The 21,495-nt window shown below is 46.2% G+C and overlaps 1 protein-coding gene across 3 annotated transcripts in view; it reads right to left on the bottom strand.

Moving 5' to 3' along the window:
- Positions 1–14,537: 14,537 nt before the first annotated feature.
- Positions 14,538–21,495, bottom strand: part of LOC120024887 (transcription factor 25-like) — a 38,912-nt gene continuing 31,954 nt past the window's right edge. The window contains exons 18-19 of one of the 3 annotated variants that reach the window (XM_038969235.1): positions 15,384–15,576; positions 14,538–15,053 (exon numbers count right to left, since the gene is read on the bottom strand). In XM_038969235.1, the coding sequence (XP_038825163.1) occupies positions 15,409–15,576 (168 nt within the window). In that variant the 3' untranslated portion in view covers positions 14,538–15,053; positions 15,384–15,408. Of the gene's footprint in view, positions 15,577–21,495 lie in introns of all 3 variants that reach the window. The other 2 variants (XM_038969234.1, XM_038969233.1) reach the window with 2 other exon arrangements.

Raw genomic sequence — 21,495 nt, 5'->3', positions numbered from 1 at the left:
GTCTGCTGCTCTCTGCTGTAGTAGGCTATTGGATGAGGTGGAAAGAAAAAGCCTTAAAATATGTTCGTTGTGGTCTCGTTAGTGTAACAGAATGAACTAGTTATTATATAGAGATCATATCCTATTCAACTGGAATGTGACCTCAGGAAAAAAAGAGCACAGAATGTGTGAGGTGAAGGTAGTTTAGCTCACGTTTATGTCGCAACCCTGAAATTGGAGTGATGTTTTCCCACAAACGGAGTTCTCCAGAACGAATTTTAACACAGAGCGAAGAGCCCAGATGCTCACAGTGGAGAATCATCCATGTGAAATCGTCTCTTTCCCAAGTAACTGTTTAGATTCAAAGGTTTATCCAACTGTATTTTGCACATAGTCCATGTATGGTATTTCCAAGTGATGAGAATCCTAGTCTGAGTCTGAAAACAGCTCCTTGGTGCTGGATCGCATGAGAGAAAATCCTCTACCATTTGGACGTCCAAGTAGGCTCCAAGCAATCCTAATGTGTGAACTGAAGCCTATCCAAGTGAGCTCTCAGGCACACAAAGTGACAGTGTGTTCTTAAAAGGGTCCACCTTTCTAACTCCTCCTTTCTGATAGCGAAAGCCAACCGCATGATTCTCAGACTGACACAAACTCTAACGAACGCGTGATCCCGCATGGAAATATTTAACAAGATTAGGTAGTAAAATGGATGGAGAGAGTGTAGTATTGATATACTTACTAATCGCCTGAGCAGACCATAATAATAATTCATTAAGTAATTCAAAGACATAGTTGAGAACATGTTCCCCAGCACTAAAATGGAATTTACCGCGCACTGTGCACAACTGATGTGACCAATTGATTTAGACAATCCATATTTCACGTGCCTCAAATACACAGAGTGTACAAAACATTAGGAACACCCATGGGACACTCCACACACTATGGAAGGGCTATTATTACACATGCATCTGCCTCGGCCGTGTATCTTATCTAGGATGTGGAGGTCATGGTATACACTGAGTGTACAAAACATTAGGAACACCTGCTCTTTCCTAGAGATAGACTGACCAGGTGAATCTAGGTGAAAGCTTTGACCCCTTATTGATGCCACCTGTTAAATCCTCGTCAATCAGTGTAGATGAAGGGGAGAAGACAGGTTAAAGAAGGATTTTTAAGCCTTGAGACAATTGAGACATTGATTGTGTATGTGTGACATTCAGATGGTGAATGGGCAGGACAAAATATTTAAGTGCCTTTGAACGGGGTATGGTAGTAGGTGCCAGGCACACCGGTTTGTGTCAAGAACTGCAACCCTGCTGGGTTTTTCACGCTCAACAGTTTCCTGTGTGTATCAAGAATTGTCCACCACCCAAAACACATACAGTCAACTTGACAACTGTGGGAAGCGTTGGAGTCAACATGGGCCAGTATCCCTGTGGAACGCTTTTGACACCTTGTAAAGTCTATGCCCCTGCGAATTGAGGCTGTTTTGATGGCAAAAGGGGGTGCAACTCAATATTAGGAAAGGGATTCTTAATGGCAACCGACAACAATGATCAGTTAATTTAAAAAATGACACGCTGCGCTCATGTATCTGTATTTGGGCGGGAACTTTACGCACAGAGCGCAATTGTAAATGCATTCATGATTATGGCTCAAACTGTTGCAGTATTTTTCTTCTTTGATATAATTGCGAAATACATTTGTAATTACAATAAAGTTTTAAGAATAAATGTTGTAAAGGCTCGCAAACATGATGTTTGTTGTCTGCCAAAACAGCGGTAACGCGCGCTATTACCCAAAACAAATGGGAGGGGATTTGGATAGACAAACCCGATTGAATGGGTTGGTCCATTACGCATGAGGGTTTTTGTAGTGACCTAGTTGCAGCAGAGCCACTGCCAGGTTTTGTGTGTGTATGTGTGGGGGACTACCTGTCCTGCGTACCGAGCCGATTATAACAGAAGGGCGGGCTCTTTTCTCCGCTGCATTGAATCGGATGTTTTTTTCTTCATTACAATCTCTATTTGATTAAATGTTTTTATACCGTGTAGTTGAGCAATCAAGAAAGCGTTTTTTTCCAACTTCAGAAACCCTTCGCAACACTACAAGCGGAGCCTCAGGTTAATGATGACGCAAGAAGCTGCCCTTCAGGGAACAAGTAGGCTTCAGTAGCCTGCCTACACATGGACAAATTGAGTTCGAGTGTTGAACCTCATCCCAGCCACCCAATAACAATACACAGTGATCCATTCAGGACAGAGTTCGGACTCATGAAGCAACATCACTTTAAACCAAACCAAACCTAAACCATAACAAAATTAAATATATAATTTAGTTGACAATGTTCATAAAATATGTCCAAAACAAGATATATTTGTTCAAACTTCTGACAGCTGAGAAGTGAATACTTCCCGCTGGAGGAAACCACATAAAGAGTTCTGAACAAAGTGCCAAGTGTTATGGCTCCAGCCTTTGAAACAATCCTTCTCAGTGCTTGCATAACCAGCCTCTTCCTCTAGCGATTTCATGGGAGATATAACACACAAACTGCAGTTTGTGCAAAAGGCAGCATTCTCTCACCTGTGGAGAGCAGCAGTGTCAACTGTAAACAGCCAGACTGTCCATAGTTAGAGTGTGATAGTGGGAGATAAGGAGAATCCTCCATTCACTCAGGGCCAGACACAGATCTGTATCAGCTTCTAGCTGAGGAGCACCACTCCTACCTGGGACTACAACTTCAGACCTGACCAGACTGACTCAACATCTGGGCCTATCACACACACTCTGCAAAAGGGGCATCCAACTCCCATATGTGTGTCTGGACTGTCACTATGTCAAAGAGAGAGACAAGAGGGGTTGGATGGGGTAGGGGGACCCAATAGGACAGATGATAAGTGATGTGGCCAGTGGTGACCTGTCATTCAGGGCAGGTGGAGCAGAGCCCCGCCTGTTTTGAGCCCCACCTGTTTTGAATGTTATTTTGGCATTAATACGATGTAAAAATGTAAACAATGTAAAAAAAAGAAAGACAAAAGAATACTTGAGTTAATAAAGCCACATTCAAACATGGTCTCTTTTTTTCTTTCTTGAGGAAGGCAGCTCCAAAATGCAGGTGTTTCAGCCTAGCTCAGTGCTTTCTGTGGTGGTGGGGCAACCAGCAGAAAATATGGAGCGTAGGGGTTGGTAATGTTCTCTAATTGAGCCGTGATTGGCTCAGTGTTCTGTCACTCGTGGGGACACTATGTCACCACAAAATCTACGGGGAGAGCTCGAAAATTCAACCCCCTTGGGTGCTGCCATAGAGTTACATTAGAATTGCCCATCCAGTAGCTCTTTTCCAAGCTTAAAAGGATAAACATTCAACATTGGCCATGCTGTCAATCCATAATGACTTCTGCCGCGCTCAAAACAACTGGAAACTCGGAACTGGAAAATCTCAGACTTCAGTGAGTTCAAGACAACTGGGAACTCGGGGAAAAAATGAGCTCCGACTGGGAAAATACGCTTTGAACGGTCATCCAACTTGGAATTGCATGTCAGGAACTCGGGCCCCTTTCTAGAGCTCCGACCTGACGATCACTGACGTCATCATGATTCAATCTTGTTTTTTTCCCAAGTTCCCAGTTGTCTTGAAAGCACCAATAATCCAGAGAATATCAGACTTTAATGACAAAATTTGCCCACAAAGGACCGCCGCGCCACCTTCCTGTTCAAGTGAGCACAGCACAGAGAGAATGCCAAGAATGTGCAAAGCTGTCATCAAGGCAAAGGGTGGCTATTTGAAGAATCTCAAATATAAAATATATTTGATTTGTTTAACACGTTATTGGTTACTACATGATGCTATGTGTTATTTCATATTTGTGATGTCTTCACTATTATTCTACAATGTAGAAAATAGTAAAAAATATATTTTTAAACTTGAATGAGAAGCTGTTCTAAACCTTTTGACCGGTAGTGTACGTTAACCCCAGTTCAACCTCAATACACCGTTAAAGGTCTATTACAAGTGCTGATCAATGCTCCTGCTGTTTCACAGGGTGTTTCTTAGAGCAATGTCTCATAACCAAATATAGTTATTTTACAGTGGCCTTGAACTAACCATGTAATAAATAGTACATCCCAGCAGGCAAAACTACCAGCTTTAACTTTATAATTATAAACACTTACAATCAGGGGTGGAGTTGGAAGAAGTCTGGGAACTCATCATTGTAAATCTCCCCCCCCCACACACTCACACACACATTTTTACATGACAAAATAATTTGACTTTGGAAACTTTCTAGAGCATTCCCCACAATTGCACCCATGCATATAATGAACCATTATTGCATGCTTCATAAACCATTAGTAAAAATAATTATCACCCATCTACATAACTATAGGTGAAAAGGACAATATGTATAAATCATTTAATCTTTTCTACCCACAGTTGACAGAAGAAAGCAATATGGAGAAGGTTACAAGGAGAAACTGAATAGATCAAGATTTACTGAATTTCTCGATTTCCCTGGATTTAGTTATTTACAGTTCTGAATGTTCAGTAGATTATCTAATCCAATAGAGAAATATTTACCCACATTATAGATTTCTCGATGTACTGTGATGTAGGCCTTCAGTTAATTCTGAAAGTTAAGAACCTTTGTCTTGCTGTCACGCGGGACTAGGTGTGTGAGGAAGAATCAGGCGCAGAGAGCAGAGAGTTCCACAGGGAAAAGTGCACTTTTACGGCACAAAAGCAAGCCCACAACACAGGGCGCGGAAATAAATGGACCACCCAAAACACAGGGTACCAGGTCTAGAACACGAACACACCTAAATAACGCACACACGTAACACAAGAATAATCCCGCACAAAACAAGGGCGGGTAAACGTACTTTAAATAAGGAAGCCCATCAAGCACACAAATAGACACAGGTGCAACTAATAAGACAAAACAAACAGACAACGAAAAAGGGATCGGTGGCGGCTAGTAGGCCGGTGACGACGACCGCCGAGCACCGCCCGAACAGGCAGGGGAGCCAACTTCGGCGGAAGTCGTGACAGTACCCCCCCCCCCTTGACGCGCGATTCCCGCAGCGCGCCGCCACCGGCCTCGAGGGCGACCCGGAGGGCGAGGCGCCGGGCGATCCGGGTGGAGGCGGTGGAAGTCTCTCAGGAGGGAAGGATCCAAAATGTCCCCCACCGGTACCCAGCACCTCTCCTCCGGACCGTACACCTCCCAGTCCACGAGGTACTGTAGGCCCCTCACCCGGCGTCTCGAGTCCAGAATGCCACGTACTGTGTACGCCGGGGACCCCTCGATGTCCAGAGGGGACGGATGGACCTCAGGCACCTCACCTTCCTGAAGGGGACCAGCCACCACCGGCCTGAGGAGAGACACATGAAACAAGGGGTTAATACGATAATACCTAGGAAGTTGTAACCTGTAACACACCTCGTTTATTCTCCTCAGGACTTTACATGGCCCCACACACTGCGGCCCCAGCTTCCGGCAGGGCAGGTTTCGGGTCGAGAGCCAGACCCGGTCCCCCGGTGCAAACACGGGGGCCTCGCTGCGGTGCTGGTCAGCGCTCCTCTTCTGCCGTTCACCCACCAGTCTCAGCGACTCCTGGATGGCTTTCCAGGTGTTCTTTGAGCGCTGTACCCATTCCTCTACCGCAGGAGCCTCGGTCTGGCTCTGATGCCATGGGGCCAGGACCGGCTGGTAACCCAACACACACTGAAAAGGGGACATGTTTGTTGAGGAGTGGCGGAGGGAGTTCTGAGCGAGCTCAGCCCAAGGAACATACCTCGCCCACTCACCTGGCCGGTCCCGGCAACATGACCGCAGAAACCTGCCCACATCCTGGTTTACGCGCTCCACCTGCCCATTACTCTTGGGGTGAAAACCCGAGGTCAAGCTGACCGAGACCCCCAGTCTCTCCATAAACCCCCTCCAAACTCTGGACGTGAATTGGGGGCCCCGATCAGAAACGATGTCCTCAGGCACCCCATAGTGCCGGAAGACATGGGTAAACAGGGCCTCCGCAGTCGGCAGGGCCGTAGGGAGACCGGGCAACGGGATGAGACGACAGGACTTAGAAAACCGATCCACAACGACCAGGATCGTAGTACTTCCCTGGGACGGGGGAAGGTCGGTAAGAAAGTCCACCGATAAGTGTGTCCACGGCCGTTGTGGAACGGGGAGGGGCTGTAACTTCCTTCTAGGCAAGTGTCGAGGAGCCTTGCTCTGAGCGCACACCGAGCAGGAGGAGACATAAAATCTCACGTCCTTAGCCAACGTGGGCCACCAGTATCTCCCCCTAAGACTCCGCACTGTCCTCTCGATGCCAGGATGACCCGAGGAGGGTAGAGTATGAGCCCAACGGATTAGTTTGTCACGGACCCCCCTTGGCACGTACTGAGCCCCTGCTGGACACTGAGGGGGGGCCGGCTCTAACCGTGATGCCCTCTCTATCTCCGCGTCCACCTCCCATACTACCGGTGCCACGAGACATGAAGGTGGAATGATGGGGGTCGGCTCAACGGGCCGCTCCTCGGTATCATAGAGACGGGACAGCGCATCGGCTTTGGTGTTTTGGGAGCCTGGCCGGTACGAGATGGTGAAACAAAACCGGTAAAAAACATGGCCCATCTAGCCTGACACGGATTTAGTCTCCTCGCTGCCCGGATATACTCGAGATTACGATGGTCAGTCCAGATGAGAAAAGGGTGCTTAGCCCCCTCAAGCCAATGTCTCCACACCTTCAGAGCCTTGACTACAGCTAACAACTCCCGGTCCCCCACGTAATAGTTTCGCTCCGCCGGACCGAGCTTCCTCGAAAAGAAGGCACAAGGGCGGAGCTTTGGTGGCACGACCGAGCGCTGGGACAGCACGGTCCCGACCCCAGCCTCGGACGCGTCCACCTCCACTATGAACGCTAAAGAGGGGTCCGGATGCGCCAACACGGGCGCATTGGTGAACAGCTCCTTCAGACGACTGAAAGCTCTGCACCGCCTCTGCTGACCAACGCAAGCGCACCGGTCCTCCCTTCAGCAGTGAGGTAATGGGAGCAGCCACCTGACCAAAACCCTGGATAAACCTCCGGTAGTAATTGGCAAACCCTAAAAACCGCTGCACCTCTTTCACCGTGGTCGGAGTCGGCCAATTACGCACGGCTGTAACGCGGTCACACTCCATCACCACCCCGGAGGTGGAAATACGATAACCCAGGAAGGAAACGGCCTATTTGAAGAACTCACATTTCTCGGCCTTGCAATACAGGTCATGCTCCAGCAGTCGCCCAAGTACCTTACGCACCAGAGACACGTGCGCCGCGCGTGTGGCAGAATAGATCAAGATGTCATCGATGTACACTACCACTCCCTGCCCGAGCAGGTCTCAGAGAATCTCGTCTACGAAGGATTGGAAGACGGCTGGAGCATTCTTCAACCCATATGGCATGACGCAGTACTCATAATGGCCAGATGTAGTACTAAGTGCAGTTTTCCACTCATCTCCTCCCCGGATACGCACCAGATTATACGCACTCCTCAGGTCCAGTTTTGTGAAGAAGCGCGCCCCGTGAAATGATTCCACCGCCGTAGCGATGAGAGGTAGTGGGTAACTAAACCCCACTGTGATAGAATTTAGACCTCGATAATCAATGCACGGACGCAGACCTCCCTTCTTCACAAAAAAGAAGCTCGAGGAGACGGGTGATGCGGAGGGCCGAATGTCCCCCTGTCCCAGCGATTCAGCAACATATGTCTCCATAGCTACTGTCTCCTCCTGGGACAATGGGTACACGTGACTTCTAGGAATTGCAGCGTTCTCCAGGAGGTCTATCGCGCAGTCCCCTCGACGATGGGCTGGTAATTGGGTCTCCTTTTTACTGAAGGCGATAGCCAAATCGGCATATTCAGAGGGAATGCGCATGGTGGAAACCTGGTCTGGACTCTCCACCATAGTCGCACCAACGGCAACTCCTATAACCTGTCTGAACACCCTCTAAGAGCCCTCTGTCACCAGGAAATCACCGGGTTGTGCTGAGCTAGCCAGGGAATTCCCAACACCACTGGAAACGCAGGTGAATCGATAAGGAAAAGACTAATCCGCTCCTTATGACCCCCCTGCGTTCCCATGTCCAGTGGCACCGTGGCCTCCCTGACCACTCCTGACCCTAATGGTCGGCTATCTAAGGAGTGCACGGGGAAAGGTAGGTCTAACGACACCAGGGGAATCCCTAGCCTTAACACGAGCCCACGATCCATGAAGTTCCCAGCTGCGCCTGAATCGACTAGCGCCTTATGCTGTATAGAGGGAGAAAACCCAGGAAAAGAGGTTAACACAAACATATGAACGACAGGAAGCTCTGGGTGAGTCTGGTGCTGACTCACCTGGGGTGACCGAGTAGTGCTCCGCCTGCCCTCCCGACTCCCAGACGAGTTCCTCCAGCACCGGTCGGCCGTGTGTCCTCGCCGACCACAACTGGTGCAGAAGGAAACTCCTCCTCCGGTCCCCCTCGATGCAGCCCCCCCTAACTCCATGGGGATGGGAGCAGGAGGGCCTGGAGGTGGAAACGACAGGGCCTGTTCCGAACGCCCGCGGGCAGCCAGCAGGTTGTCAAAACGAATGGACATGTCTATAAGTTCATCCAACGTGAGGGTGGTGTCCCGACACGCTAGCTCCCTGCGGACGTCCTCCCTGAGGCTACATCGGTAATGGTCTATCAAAGCCCTGTCGTTCCACCCTGCTCCTGCGGCCAAGGTCCTGAACTCCAGGCCAAAGTCCTATGCGCTCCTCGTCTCCTGTCGCAGGTGGAACAGCCGTTCACCCGCCACACGACCCTCTGGTGGGTGATCGAACACAGCTCGGAATCGGCGGGTGAACTCGGGGTAGTGATCCCTCGCCGAGTCTGGGCCATTCCACACTGCGTTTGCCCACTCCAGGGCTCGTCCCGTCAGACAGGAGACGAGGATGCTCACGCTCTCCTCCCGTGTAGGGAGTAGGACGGACGGTTGCCAGGTATAGTTCTAGTTGGAGGAGGAACCCTTGACACCCAGCTGCTGTCCCATCATACTCCCTAGAGAGCGCCAGCCGCAGAGCCCCGGAGCCAGATGCTGTAGCAGGGGTAGGAGGTGCTGGTGGAGGGGTGCTGGAGATGAGGTGGGAAGGCCACTCCTCTCCCATCGGTCCATCCTCTCCATGATCAGATCCATCGCCGATCCTATACGGTGGAGAATGCTGGTGTGATGGAGGACCCTTTCCTCCATCGACGGGAGAGGAGGTGCGGCTGCTCCTGCTGATTCCATTGTTTGGTGCGGGATTCTGTCACGCAGGACTAGGTGTGTGAGGAAGAATCAGGCGCAGAGAGCAGAGAGCTCCACAGGGAAAAGTGCACTTAAATACGGCACAAAAGCAAGCCCACAACACAGGGCGCGGAAATAAATGGACCACCCAACGACCAGGATCGTAGTGTTCTAGACCACCAGGGTACCAGGTCTAGAACACGAACACACCTAAATAACGCACACACGTAACACAAGAATAATCCCGCACAAAACAAGGGCGGGTAAACGTACTTTAAATAAGGAAGCCCATCAAGCACACAAATAGACACAGGTGCAACTAATAAGACAAAACAAACAGACAATGAAAAAGGGATCGGTGGCGGCTAGTAGGCCGGTGACGACGACTGCCGAGCACCGCCCGAACAGGCAGGGGAGCCAACTTCGGCGGAAGTCGTGACACTTGCCCCAGAGGGAGATTTATCTTACAAGTTTTATACACTTCTCTTCAAAAGTTTGGGGTTACTTAGAAATGTCCTTGTTTTTGAAAGAAAAGCAAATTTTTGACCATTAAAATAACATAAAATTGATTATAAATACAGTGTAGACATCGTTAATGTTGTAAATGACTACTGTAGCTGGAAACTGCACATTTTTCAACTTTTTCTGCCGGTTCAATTACAGGCTCAAATAAGCCAGAAACAAAGAACGTCCTTCTGAAACTCGTCAGTCTGTTCTTGTTCTGAGAAATTAAGGCTATTCCATGCAAGAAATTGCCAAGAAACTGAAGATCTCGTACAACGCTGTGTACTACTCCCTTCACAGAACAGCGCAAACTGGCTCTAACCAGAATAGAAAGAGGAGTGGGAGGCCCCGGTGCACAACTGAGCAATAGGACAAGTACATTAGAGTGTCTAGTTTGAGAAACAGACGCCTCACAAGTCCTCAACTGGCAGCTTCATTAAATAGTACCAGCAAAACACCAGTTTCAACTTCAACAGTGAAGAGGCAACTCCGGGATGCTGGCCTTCTAGGCAGAGTTCCTCTGTTCAGTATCTGTGTTCTTTTGCCCATCTTAATCTTTTCTTTTTATTGGCCAGTCTAAATGTGGCTTTTCATTTGCAACTCTAGAAGGCCATCAACAAAAAAAAAAGGACATTTGTAAGTGTCCCGAAACTTTTGAAGAGTAGTGTACAGTGGGGAGAACAAGTATTTGATAACCTGAAAAATCGGCAGTGTTTCCTACTTACAAAGCATGTAGAGGTCTGACATTTTTATCATAGGTACACTTCAACTGTGAGAGACGGAATCTAAAACAAAAATCCAGAAAATCACATTGTATGATTTCTAAGTAATTCATTTGCATTTTATTGCATGACATAAGTATTTGATCACCTACCAACCAGTAAGAATTCCGGCTATCACAGACCAGTTTTTCTTTAAGAAGCCCTCCTGTTCTCCACTCATTACCTGTATTAACTGCACCTGTTTGAACTCGTTACCTGTATAAAAGACACCTGTCCACACACTCAATCAAACAGACTCCAACCTCTCCACAATGGCCAAGACCAGAGAGCTGTGTAAGGACATCAGGGATAAAATTGTAAAATTGTAGACCTGCACAAGGCTGGGATGGGCTACAGGACAATAGGCAAGCAGCTTGGTGAGAAGGCAACAACTGTTAGCGCAGTTATTCGAAAATGGAAGAAGTTGAAGATGACGGTCAATCACCCTCGGTCTGGGGCTCCATGCAAGATCTCACCTCGTGGGGCATCAATGATCATGAGGAAGGTGAGGGATCAGCCCAGAACTACACGGCAGAACCTGGTCAATGACCTGAAGAGAGCTGGGACCACAGTCTCAAAGAAAACCATTAGTAACACACTACGCCGTCATGGATTAAAATCCTGCAGCGCACGCAAGGTCCCCCTGCTCAAGCCAGCGCATGTCCAGGCCCGTCTGAAGTTTGCCAATGACCATCTGGATGATCCAGAGGAGGAATGGGAGAAGGTCATGTGGTCTGATGAGACAAAAATAGAGCTTTTTGGTCTAAACTCCACTCGCCGTGTTTAGAGGAAGAAGGATGAGTACAACCCCAAGAACACCATCCCAACCGTGAAGCATGGAGGTGGAAACGTCATTCTTTGGGGATGCTTTTCTGCAAAGGGGACAGGACGACTGCACTGTATTGAGGGGAGGATGGATGGGGCCATGTATCGCGAGATCTTGGCCAACAACCTCCTTCCCTCAGTAAGAGCATTGAAGATGGGTCGTGGCTGGGTCTTCCAGCATGACAACGACCCGAAATACACAGCCAGGGCAACTAAGGAGTGGCTCCGTAAGAAGCATGTCAAGGTCCTGGAGTGGCCTAGCCAGTCTCCAGACCTGAACCCAATAGAAAATCTTTGGAGGGAGCTGAAAGTCCGTATTGCCCAGCGACAGCCCCGAAACCTGAAGGATCTGGAGAAGGTCTGTATGGAGGAGTGGGCCAAAATCCCTGCTGCAGTGTGTGCAAACCTGGTCAAGAACTACAGGAAACGTATGATCTCTGTAATTGCAAACAAAGGTTTCTGTACCAAATATTAAGTTCTGCTTTTCTGATGTATCAAATACTTATGTCATGCAATAAGATGCAAATTAATTACTTAAAAATCATACAATGTGATTTTCTGGATTTTCGTTTTAGATTCCGTCTCTCACAGTTGAAGTGTACCTATGATAAAAATGTCAGACCTCTACATGCTTTGTAAGTAGGAAAACCTGCAAAATCGGCAGTGTATCCAATACTTGTTCTCCCCACTGTATGTCTCTGATAGTCCCATCCTCCTCTGACACCGAGGCTCACATAGAGCTGGGAATGTACTTCATATCACAGTGAACACTACCGACCATTTGCTCGTGGGGACATGTCATAGCAGGGAAGAGGGTAGACCTCACATGAACACCCCTCGTGACCCAGGCACTGCAGTAGCTCCAGGTAAACTCTGGAACAAGGCCCTCGTTTGAACAGCAGTCTACCAACTGCACCCACAGCATTACACCATGTGGTTCTATGCAAAAACAGTACAGAGTGGATGTATGCGTGTTGTTGATGTGGGTATCTTTTAAGCGAGTACGGTTGTGAGTGTGTGTGTGAGCTGCGGTGTACCCATTGACTCTGCTTTCATTTATACATCCTCTGATAGGAAACAGCATATTTCTGGACTATTTCAAGGGAATGAAAACTAGGCAATTATGCAAATGAGTATGGGATGGTCTCTTCCTTTTGCCAGATGGTCTTTCAAGAACAATAACTTGGACTCTTTTAAACCCCCGGGAAACATCTCACTTATCAAATTACTTGGAAGAATCAGTGACACACAACCGAAAGACGGAGGAAATAAAACATCAAAAGTAATATGATACAGTGGTGGACAAAGTACCCAATTGTCATACTTGAGTAAAAGTAAAGATGCCTTAATAGAATATGACTCAAGTAAAAGTAAAAGTGAACGTCACCCAATAAAATCCTACTTTAGTAAAAGTCAAAGTATTTGGTTTTAAATATACTTAAGTATCAAAAGTAAAAGTATAAATCATTTCACATTGCTTACATTAAGCAAACCAGACGCACCATGTTCTTATTTTTATTGACGGATAGCCAGGGGCACACTCCAACACTCAGACATAATTTACAAACAAAAGATTTGTGTTTAGTGAGTCCGCCAGATCAGAGGCTGTAGGGATAACCAGGGATGTTCTCTTGATAAGTGTGTGAATTGGACCATGTTCCATTTTTTTGCCAATTGTGGCGTCTGGTTTTCTTAATATAAGGAGCTTTAATTGATTTATACTTTCACTTTTGATACTTAAGTACATTCCGACTTCAACTGTACTTTTGCACCTGTTTCCTCCAGCATCTTCACAAGGTCCTTGCTGCTGTTCTGGAATTGATTTGCACTTTTCGCACCAAAGTACGTTCATCTCTAGGAAACAGAGCGAGTCTCCTTCCTGAGCGGTATGACGGCTGCATGGTCCCATGGTGTTTATACTTGCGTACTATTGTTTGTACAGATGAACGTGGTACCTTCAGGCGTTTGGAAATTGCTCCCAAGGATGAACCACACTTGTGGAGGTCTACAATTTTTTTCCTGAGTTCTTGGCTGATTTCTTTTGAATTTCCCATGATGTCAAGCAAAGAGGCACTGAGTTTGAAGGTAGGCCTTGAAATACATCCACAGGTACACTCAAATGATGTCAATTAGCCTATCAGAAGCTTCTAAAGCCATGACATCATTATCTGGAATTTTCCAAGCTGCTTAAAAGCAGTCAATTTAGTGTATGTAAACTTATGACCCACTGGAATTGTGATACAGTGAATTATAAGTGAAATAATCTGTCTGTAAACAATTGTTGGAAAAATTACTTGTCATGCACAAAGTAGATGTCCTAACCGACTTGCCAAAACTATAGTTTGTTAACAAGAAATTTGTGGAGTAGTTGAAAAACTAGTTTTAATGACTCCAACCTATGCGTATGTAAACCTTCTACTTCAACTGTACGTAAGACTCTCTATTGCAGGGTTTCCTAAACTTGGTCCTCGGGACCCCAAGGAGTGAACGTTTAGTTTTTACCCCTAGCACTACACAGCTGATTCAAATCATCAACTAATCATCAAGCTTTGATAATTTGCATCAGCTGTGTAGTGTTAGGGCAAAACCACAACGTGCACCCCTTGGGGTGCCGAGGACCAAGTTTGGGAAACACTGCTCTATTTTAACGGGAACCTGAGAGGCAGTGTCCTCAGATTGAGTAATGGCAGATGCATTAGCAACAACTGACTGACTGCATATCAGATAACACCTACCAGTTAATCTTCTCAGCATCAAAGACTTCAAGATAAGTGAAAGGACATTTATTTTTGGATGGTAGACACAGATAGCCTTGTAATTTCTAGACTGATTACCACTCACCGTGTAGCAAACACTCATGATCAGGCGGCTTGGGAGGCTAAGACACAGAATGAACCACCTATTGGCCTGGAAAGAGATTAATTATGAAATATAATGTATTTTTACTTAAGTCAATATTGAATCATATGCACATCAAGTTTATTGTCTTTACATTAGTTTGTGTAATACATGATTTCTAAGCAGAGTATTTACAGTAGTGGGTTGGATGAAATCCATTCCTGACATTAACAGATGACTTGGGCCAGTAGTTTTTCCTGCCAACATGACCTCATTGGGACCAACTTCGGGCCCTAGTTAATAAACAGCCTAGAATTGATTTCAGGTAAGGTTAAAAATACCTCTTTATAGAGAATCACAACAGAAAAATATCCTGATCAGTTTGAATTTTATCCTCAAAATCAGATTGCTAAGACAACAGCATTTTATATTCAATGATGAACAGGGTTAATTGGGAGTTGAAGTTAAAAATCAAAGTTGTTATGGCCAATATTAAAAATGGAATAAGAAGTTAAGTCCATTTGTTCCACTCATAAGGTGAATTACTGTATAATTCTGACTTTTATCAGACGCTCATTAACCTTTATCCTGACTCTCATCAACCCGTATGGCAGTAGACTGTCAATGTGTGTACGACGTTTGGTTGCTAAGACAACACCATATGGATTTATTCAATCATAAATAATTCCACTTCAGATATACTGTAACAGTAGGGCATCATTATCCTTCTGATGAAACACAATATTCATTTTTCTGATAAGCAATGTTCTTTTAAAAAACTGAAGAGGGAGTTTTTGTCTTGATGAACGCAGCCTCCTGATCTTCTAGATCAGTAAGAACAACTGTCCTGAGGAAAGAGAATGGGACAACATGAGGAAGGAGAGAGGGCTGATGGACTGACTGACTATGACATGAGGAAGAGGTGATACTACTGTGCCTATATCAGAAAGGGAGAGTTGGTTTGATGTTTGGGTCATATAGATGACCTGCCATTTCTTTCTTTAAGGTTACAGTACATCTGTTATTGCTACCCTCACTGAATCTATTCCCTCACTCACTCTTCATCCTCCTACCTCCCTGCTGTATTCCATCTTCATTCATCTTAAATCAACCTTTTATTTTCTTCTATCCATTCGCATCTCTATGTACCCCTCCCTCAAGTCTCACTCCACCTCTCTCTGTGTCCTCCTCCTCATCTCAGTCCCACTCCCCCTCGTCTCTGTCAGGGTTGTCGTCTCTAGGTGGCTCCTGAAACTGGATATTGGCCAGCATGTCCCTCATGGCCACCATCAGACGATTTACTTCCTGGTTCAGCTCCCGACCTGCCTGAGCTACTTCCAGGTCATCCTGCGGCATCGGCTCACCCTGCAGAGACAGTGACTAGAGAGTGAGCAGTAATTCTAATCATCACTGAACATGATAATACGGAAGTGTGTGTGTGTATACAGTGCATTCAGAAAGTATTCAGATCCCTTGACTTTTTATACATGTTGTTACATTACAGCCTTATTCTAAAATGGAAAAAAATCGTTTTTCCCCTCATTAATCTTCCCACAATACCCCATAATGACAAAGCAAAAAAAGTTGTATATCTTTTTAAGTATCACATTTACAGACCCTTAACTCAGTACTTTATTGTAGCACCTTTGGCAGTGATTACAGCCTCGAGTCTTCTTGGTAATGACACTACAAGCTTGGTACACCTGTATTCCTCGGGTTCAAGTTGGGCTCTGGCTGAGCCACTCAAGGACATTGAGACTTGTCCTGAAGCCACTCCTGCGTTGTCTTGGCTGTGTGCTTAGGGTCGTTGTCCTGTTGGAAGGGGAAACTTCGCCCCAGTCTGAGGTACTGAGCACTCTGGAGCAGGTTTTCATCAAGGATCTCTATATTTTGCTCCGTTCATCTTTCTCTCGATCCTGACTAGTCTCCCACCCCCTCCCACTGAAAGACATCTCCACAGCATGATGCTGCCAGGTTTCCTCCAGACGTGACGCTTGGCATTCAGGCCAAAGAGTTCAGTCTTGGTTTCATCAGACCAGAGAATCTAGTTTCTCATTGTCTGAGATTCTTTAGTTGCCTTTCGGCAAACTCCAAGCGGGCTGTCATGTGCCTTTTACTGTGGATTGGCTTCCGTCTGGGCACTCAACCATAAATGCCTGATTGGTGGTTCTTGGTCACCTCCCTGACCAAGGCCCTTCTCTCCCGATTGCTCAGTCTCTCCCGATTGCTCAGCCAGCTCTAGAGTCTTGGTGGTTCCAAACTTCTTCCATTTAAGAATGACGCAGGCCCCTGTGTTCTTGGGGACCTTCAATGCTGCAAAAAAATGTTGCTACCCTTCCCCAGATCTGTGCCTCGACACAATCCTGTCTCGGAGCTCTACAGACAATTCCTTTGACCTCATGGCTTGGTTTTTGCACTGAAATGCACTGTCAACTGTGGGATGTTACATAGACAGGTGTGTGCCTTTCCAAATCATGTTCAATCAATTGAATTTACCACAGGTGGACTCCAATCAAGTTATTGAAACATCTCAAGGATGATCAATGGAGGGGCCACCCGAGTGGCGCAGTGGTCTAAGCCACTGCATCGCAGTGCTAGCTGTGCCACTAGAGAGTCTGGGTTCGAGTCTAGGCTCTGTCGCAGCCGGCCGCGACCGGGAGACCCATGGGGCGGCGCACAATTGGCCCAGCGCGCACTAGCGACTCCTGTGGTGGGCCGGGCGCAGTGCATGCTGGCACGGTTGCCAGGGGTACTGTGTTTCCACATTGGTACGGCTGGCTTCCGGGTTAAGTGGGCATTGTGTCAAGAAGCAGTGCGGCTTGGTGGGTTCTGTTTTGGAGGACGCACGGCTCTCGACCTTCGCCTCTCCCGAGTCTGTACGAGAGTTGCAGCGAGTCTGTACGGGAGTTGGTAGTTAAAAGACTGTAACTACCAATTGGATACCACGTAATTGGGGAGAAAAAAGGGTAAAAAATAATAATAAATTACATAAAAAAGGATGATCAATGGAAACAGGATGCACCTGAGCTCAATTTCGAATCTCATAGCAAAGGGTCAGAATACTTATAGTGGGGCAAAAAAGTATTTAGTCAGCCACCAATTGTGCAAGTTCTCCCACTTAAAAAGATGAGAGAGGCCTGTAATTTTCATCATAGGTACACTTCAACTATGACAGACAAAATTAGAATTTTTTTTCTCCAGAAAATCACATTGTAGGATTTTTAATGAATTTATTTGCAAATTATGGTGGAAAATAAGTATTTGGTCAATAACAAAAGTTTCTCTCAATACTTTGTTATATACCATTTGCTGGCAATGACAGAGGTCAAACGTTTTCTGTAAGTCTTCACAAGGTTTTCACACACTGTTGCTGGTATTTTGGCCCATTCCTCCATGCAGATCTCCTCTAGAGCAGTGATGTTTTGGGGCTGTTGCTGGGCAACACGGACTTTCAACTCCCTCCAAAGATTTTCTATGGGGTTGAGATCTGGAGACTGGCTAGGCCACTCCAGGACCTTGAAATGCTTCTTACGAAGCCACTCCTTCGTTGCCCGGGCAGTGTGTTTGGGATCATTGTCATGCTGAAAGACCCAGCCACGTTTCATCTTCAATGCCCTTGCTGATGGAAGGAGGTTTTCACTCAAAATCTCACGATACATGGCCCCATTCATTCTTTCCTTTACACGGATCAGTCGTCCTGGTCCCTTTGTAGAAAAACAGCCCCAAAACATGTTTCCACCCCCATGCTTCACAGTAGGTATGGTGTTCTTTGGATGCAACTCAGCATTCTTTGTCCTCCAAACACGACAAGTTGAGTTTTTACCAAAAAGTTCTATTTTGGTTTCATCTGACCATATGACATTCTCCCAATCTTCTTCTGGATCATCCAAATGCTCTCTAGCAAACTTCAGATGGGCCTGGACATGTACTGGCTTAAGCAGGGGGACACGTCTGGCACTGCAGGATTTGAGTCCCTGGCGGCGTAGTGTGTTACTGATGGTAGGCTTTGTTACTTTGGTCCCAGCTCTCTGCAGGTCATTCACTAGGTCCCCCCGTGTGGTTCTGGGATTTTTACTCACCGTTCTTGTGATCATTTTGACCCCACGGGGTGAGATCTTGCGTGGAGCCCCAGATCGAGGGAGATTATCAGTGGTCTTGTATGTCTTCCATTTCCTAATAATTGCTCCCACAGTTGATTTCTTCAAACCAAGCTGCTTACCTATTGCAGATTCAGTCTTCCCAGCCTGGTGCAGGTCTACAATTTTGTTTCTGGTGTCCTTTGACAGCTCTTTGGTCTTGGCCATAGTGGAGTTTGGAGTGTGACTGTTTGAGGTTGTGGACAGGTGTCTTTTATACTGATAACAAGTTCAAACAGGTGCCATTAATACAGGTAACGAGTGGAGGACAGAGGAGCCTCTTAAAGAAGAAGTTACAGGTCTGTGAGAGCCAGAAATCTTGCTTGTTTGTAGGTGACCAAATACTTATTTTCCACCATAATTTGCAAATAAATTCATTAAAAATCCTACAATGTGATTTTCTGGATTTTTTTTCTCATTCTGTCTGTCATAGTTGAAGTGTACCTATGATGAAAATTACAGGCCTCTCTCATCTTTAAGTGGGAGAACTTGCACAATTGGTGGCTGACTAAATACTTTTTTGCCCCACTATGTAAATAAGGTATTTTTAAATAAAAAAAAAAAGAAATGAATTTACAATAACAAAAATGTTTTGTTATTATGGAGTATTGTGTGTAGAAAATGTATTTAATCCATTTTAGAAGAAGGCTGTAATGTAACAAAATCAAAAATTGAAAAAGTCAAGGAGTCTGAATACTTCCCGAATGCACTGTATGTGTATGTGTTGCTTAAATTCACCAGGAAAAGCACAATACCATCTCTTAAGAACACCACATTATTATCTCCTGTCTCACTCAGGTTCAAAATGTTTCAAACGTTGCAATAAGGTATCACGCGTAAACAAATTAATTTTAAGAGACAAACAGGAGCTTTGTACGACCCTAGGTGACATACAGTATGTCAGTGTTTTGTGTATGTGTTTTGGGGTTTTCACACACAACATACATTTATTAGATTCATTTCCAACACACCTAAATTGTGATTTCAGACCTGTTGGATAACACTGTAGCTATTCTAGTGCAATAAAACAACTGCAAGCAGACAGCATCTCTTCCTCCTAAACTGTCTCATTCTTATCCTAATTGCATCTCTTCCTCTTCCTAATCAGATAAGTCTCAAGATGGTTTAAAACTAGCTGCATAAAAAAGGTGGTCCCTCTTGGTTAAAACACTGGGCATATGTGTTTCTGTTTGTCAGTGGATGTTTCTGGAACTTGCATGGTCAGTTGTGGCACAGGAGGACCTGAGGACACTGGAGCTCCGAGGTTGGTGGTCCACATTAGTGATTATCTTTACAATTGGCCACATGTCCTCTGATCACTAGCATGGATATCTACACTCCGAACTAGCATGGACATTGGAGAGTGACTATAATAGGAGACGATGCTTTGCTTCCTTCACATCACGTTGCATCCCACTGCACAAGGTTACATGGCAACACACTGCCAGTCAGTGTGGGACACCTCATCAAATATAAAAATCACTCCCACACATGTATACTGTCCATTGATGTTTTGATCATGTGGATCTTTTTTTATAGACAAATGAATGTTCTGAACTAGGTCAACATGACGGGAGACAATGTGGTGTGTAAATATAGGCTATCCTCTGGTTGCTGGTGCCAGGCTGCTGAGTGCTTATCCTCTCCTCTCTAGGGGTGTTTGTCACAATCTGTCTCTTGTGTATTTCACCCTGTGTGACACTGCCCACTCTTTACCTCCTCTCCACTCTGCCTGAGAAGCAGGGGGAAATGGGGCGGACAGTACATGCCCTCCTCGTTGGTTGCCATGGACAACACTGAGTCAGAGAGGAATCAAGACTCTCTCTTGAAATACAACAGTTTTCTGTTCTGCTTCAACAGGACTCAAGTAACGCACCATTAAAAACAGTGCATCAAAGAGAGGCGATGTTAGCCAATCCATAGCAGTAAACTGTTTCAAATCAAGTTAGACCATACAAAACACAGAGTCAATCAAGAGTTCTTGTACCAAAAGCCAAGTTTGCCTCGTCATCCTGTCTCCACAATCTGTGCTGTATCAAATGATAAAGCCAAACTTTGTTAGGCCTCCGATGCCTCGTCACAAAGTGTTGGTTGTAGATTGTGATCAGATTGTGTTATCGGACGTCAGAGTCAGACACTACATAACATCGTCAATGGGTCAACATTGCTCGGACGTGTCCAAAACGCACAAGCAAACACTATTTCAAGAGCATGTTCTTCATGGGCCATATTGGTTAGTTCCAACAGAGGAACCCGTTTTTCTGTGGCAAAGTTACGATACTGTAGACTTAATGTGGATAAGCTGCAGTAGATCTAGTGGAGTAGGAAGCTACTCAGAAGCACTTTCTAAGGCTTGGCCACAGCACAAATAGGCATGAAATGAGTCGTATGGTTAATCCATTCAGAAACCTCCAGAGGGTTAGGGAATAGCTACCTAAACTCCAGCTAATCAATGTTCCCTTCCATCCTGTCAGAACCCTTTGTGCCAACAGTAGCCCAGGATGTCTCCATTAGCTCAGCCCAACAGTAGCCCAGGATGTCTCCATTAGCTCATCCCAACAGTAGCCCAGGATGTCTCCATTAGCTCAGCCCAACAGTAGCCCAGGATGTCTCCATTAGCTCAGCCCAACAGTAGCCCAGGATGTCTCCATTAGCTCAGCCCAACAGTAGCCCAGGATGTCTCCATTAGCTCAGCCCAACAGTAGCCCAGGATGTCTCCATTAGCTCATCCCAGCAGTAGCCCAGGATGTCTCCATTAGCTCATCCCAACAGTAGCCCAGGATGTCTCCATTAGCTCAGCCCAACAGTAGCCCAGGATGTCTCCATTAGCTCAGCCCAACAGTAGCCCAGGATGTCTCCATTAGCTCAGCCCAACCGTAGCCCAGGATGTCTCCATTAGCTCAGCCCAACAGTAGCCCAGGATGTCTCCATTAGCTCAGCCCAACCGTAGCCCAGGATGTCTCCATTAGCTCAGCCCAACAGTAGCCCAGGATGTCTCCATTAGCTCAGCCCAACAGTAGCCCAGGATGTCTCCATTAGCTCAGCCCAACAGTAGCCCAGGATGTCTCCATTAGCTCAGCCCAACAGTAGCCCAGGATGTCTCCATTAGCTCAGCCCAACAGTAGCCCAGGATGTCTCCATTAGCTCA

The sequence above is a fragment of the Salvelinus namaycush genome, chromosome 30 (assembly GCF_016432855.1).
Source record: "Salvelinus namaycush isolate Seneca chromosome 30, SaNama_1.0, whole genome shotgun sequence".
Lineage (NCBI taxonomy): Eukaryota > Metazoa > Chordata > Actinopteri > Salmoniformes > Salmonidae > Salvelinus > Salvelinus namaycush.
This window is presented reverse-complemented; position numbering and strand designations above follow the sequence as displayed.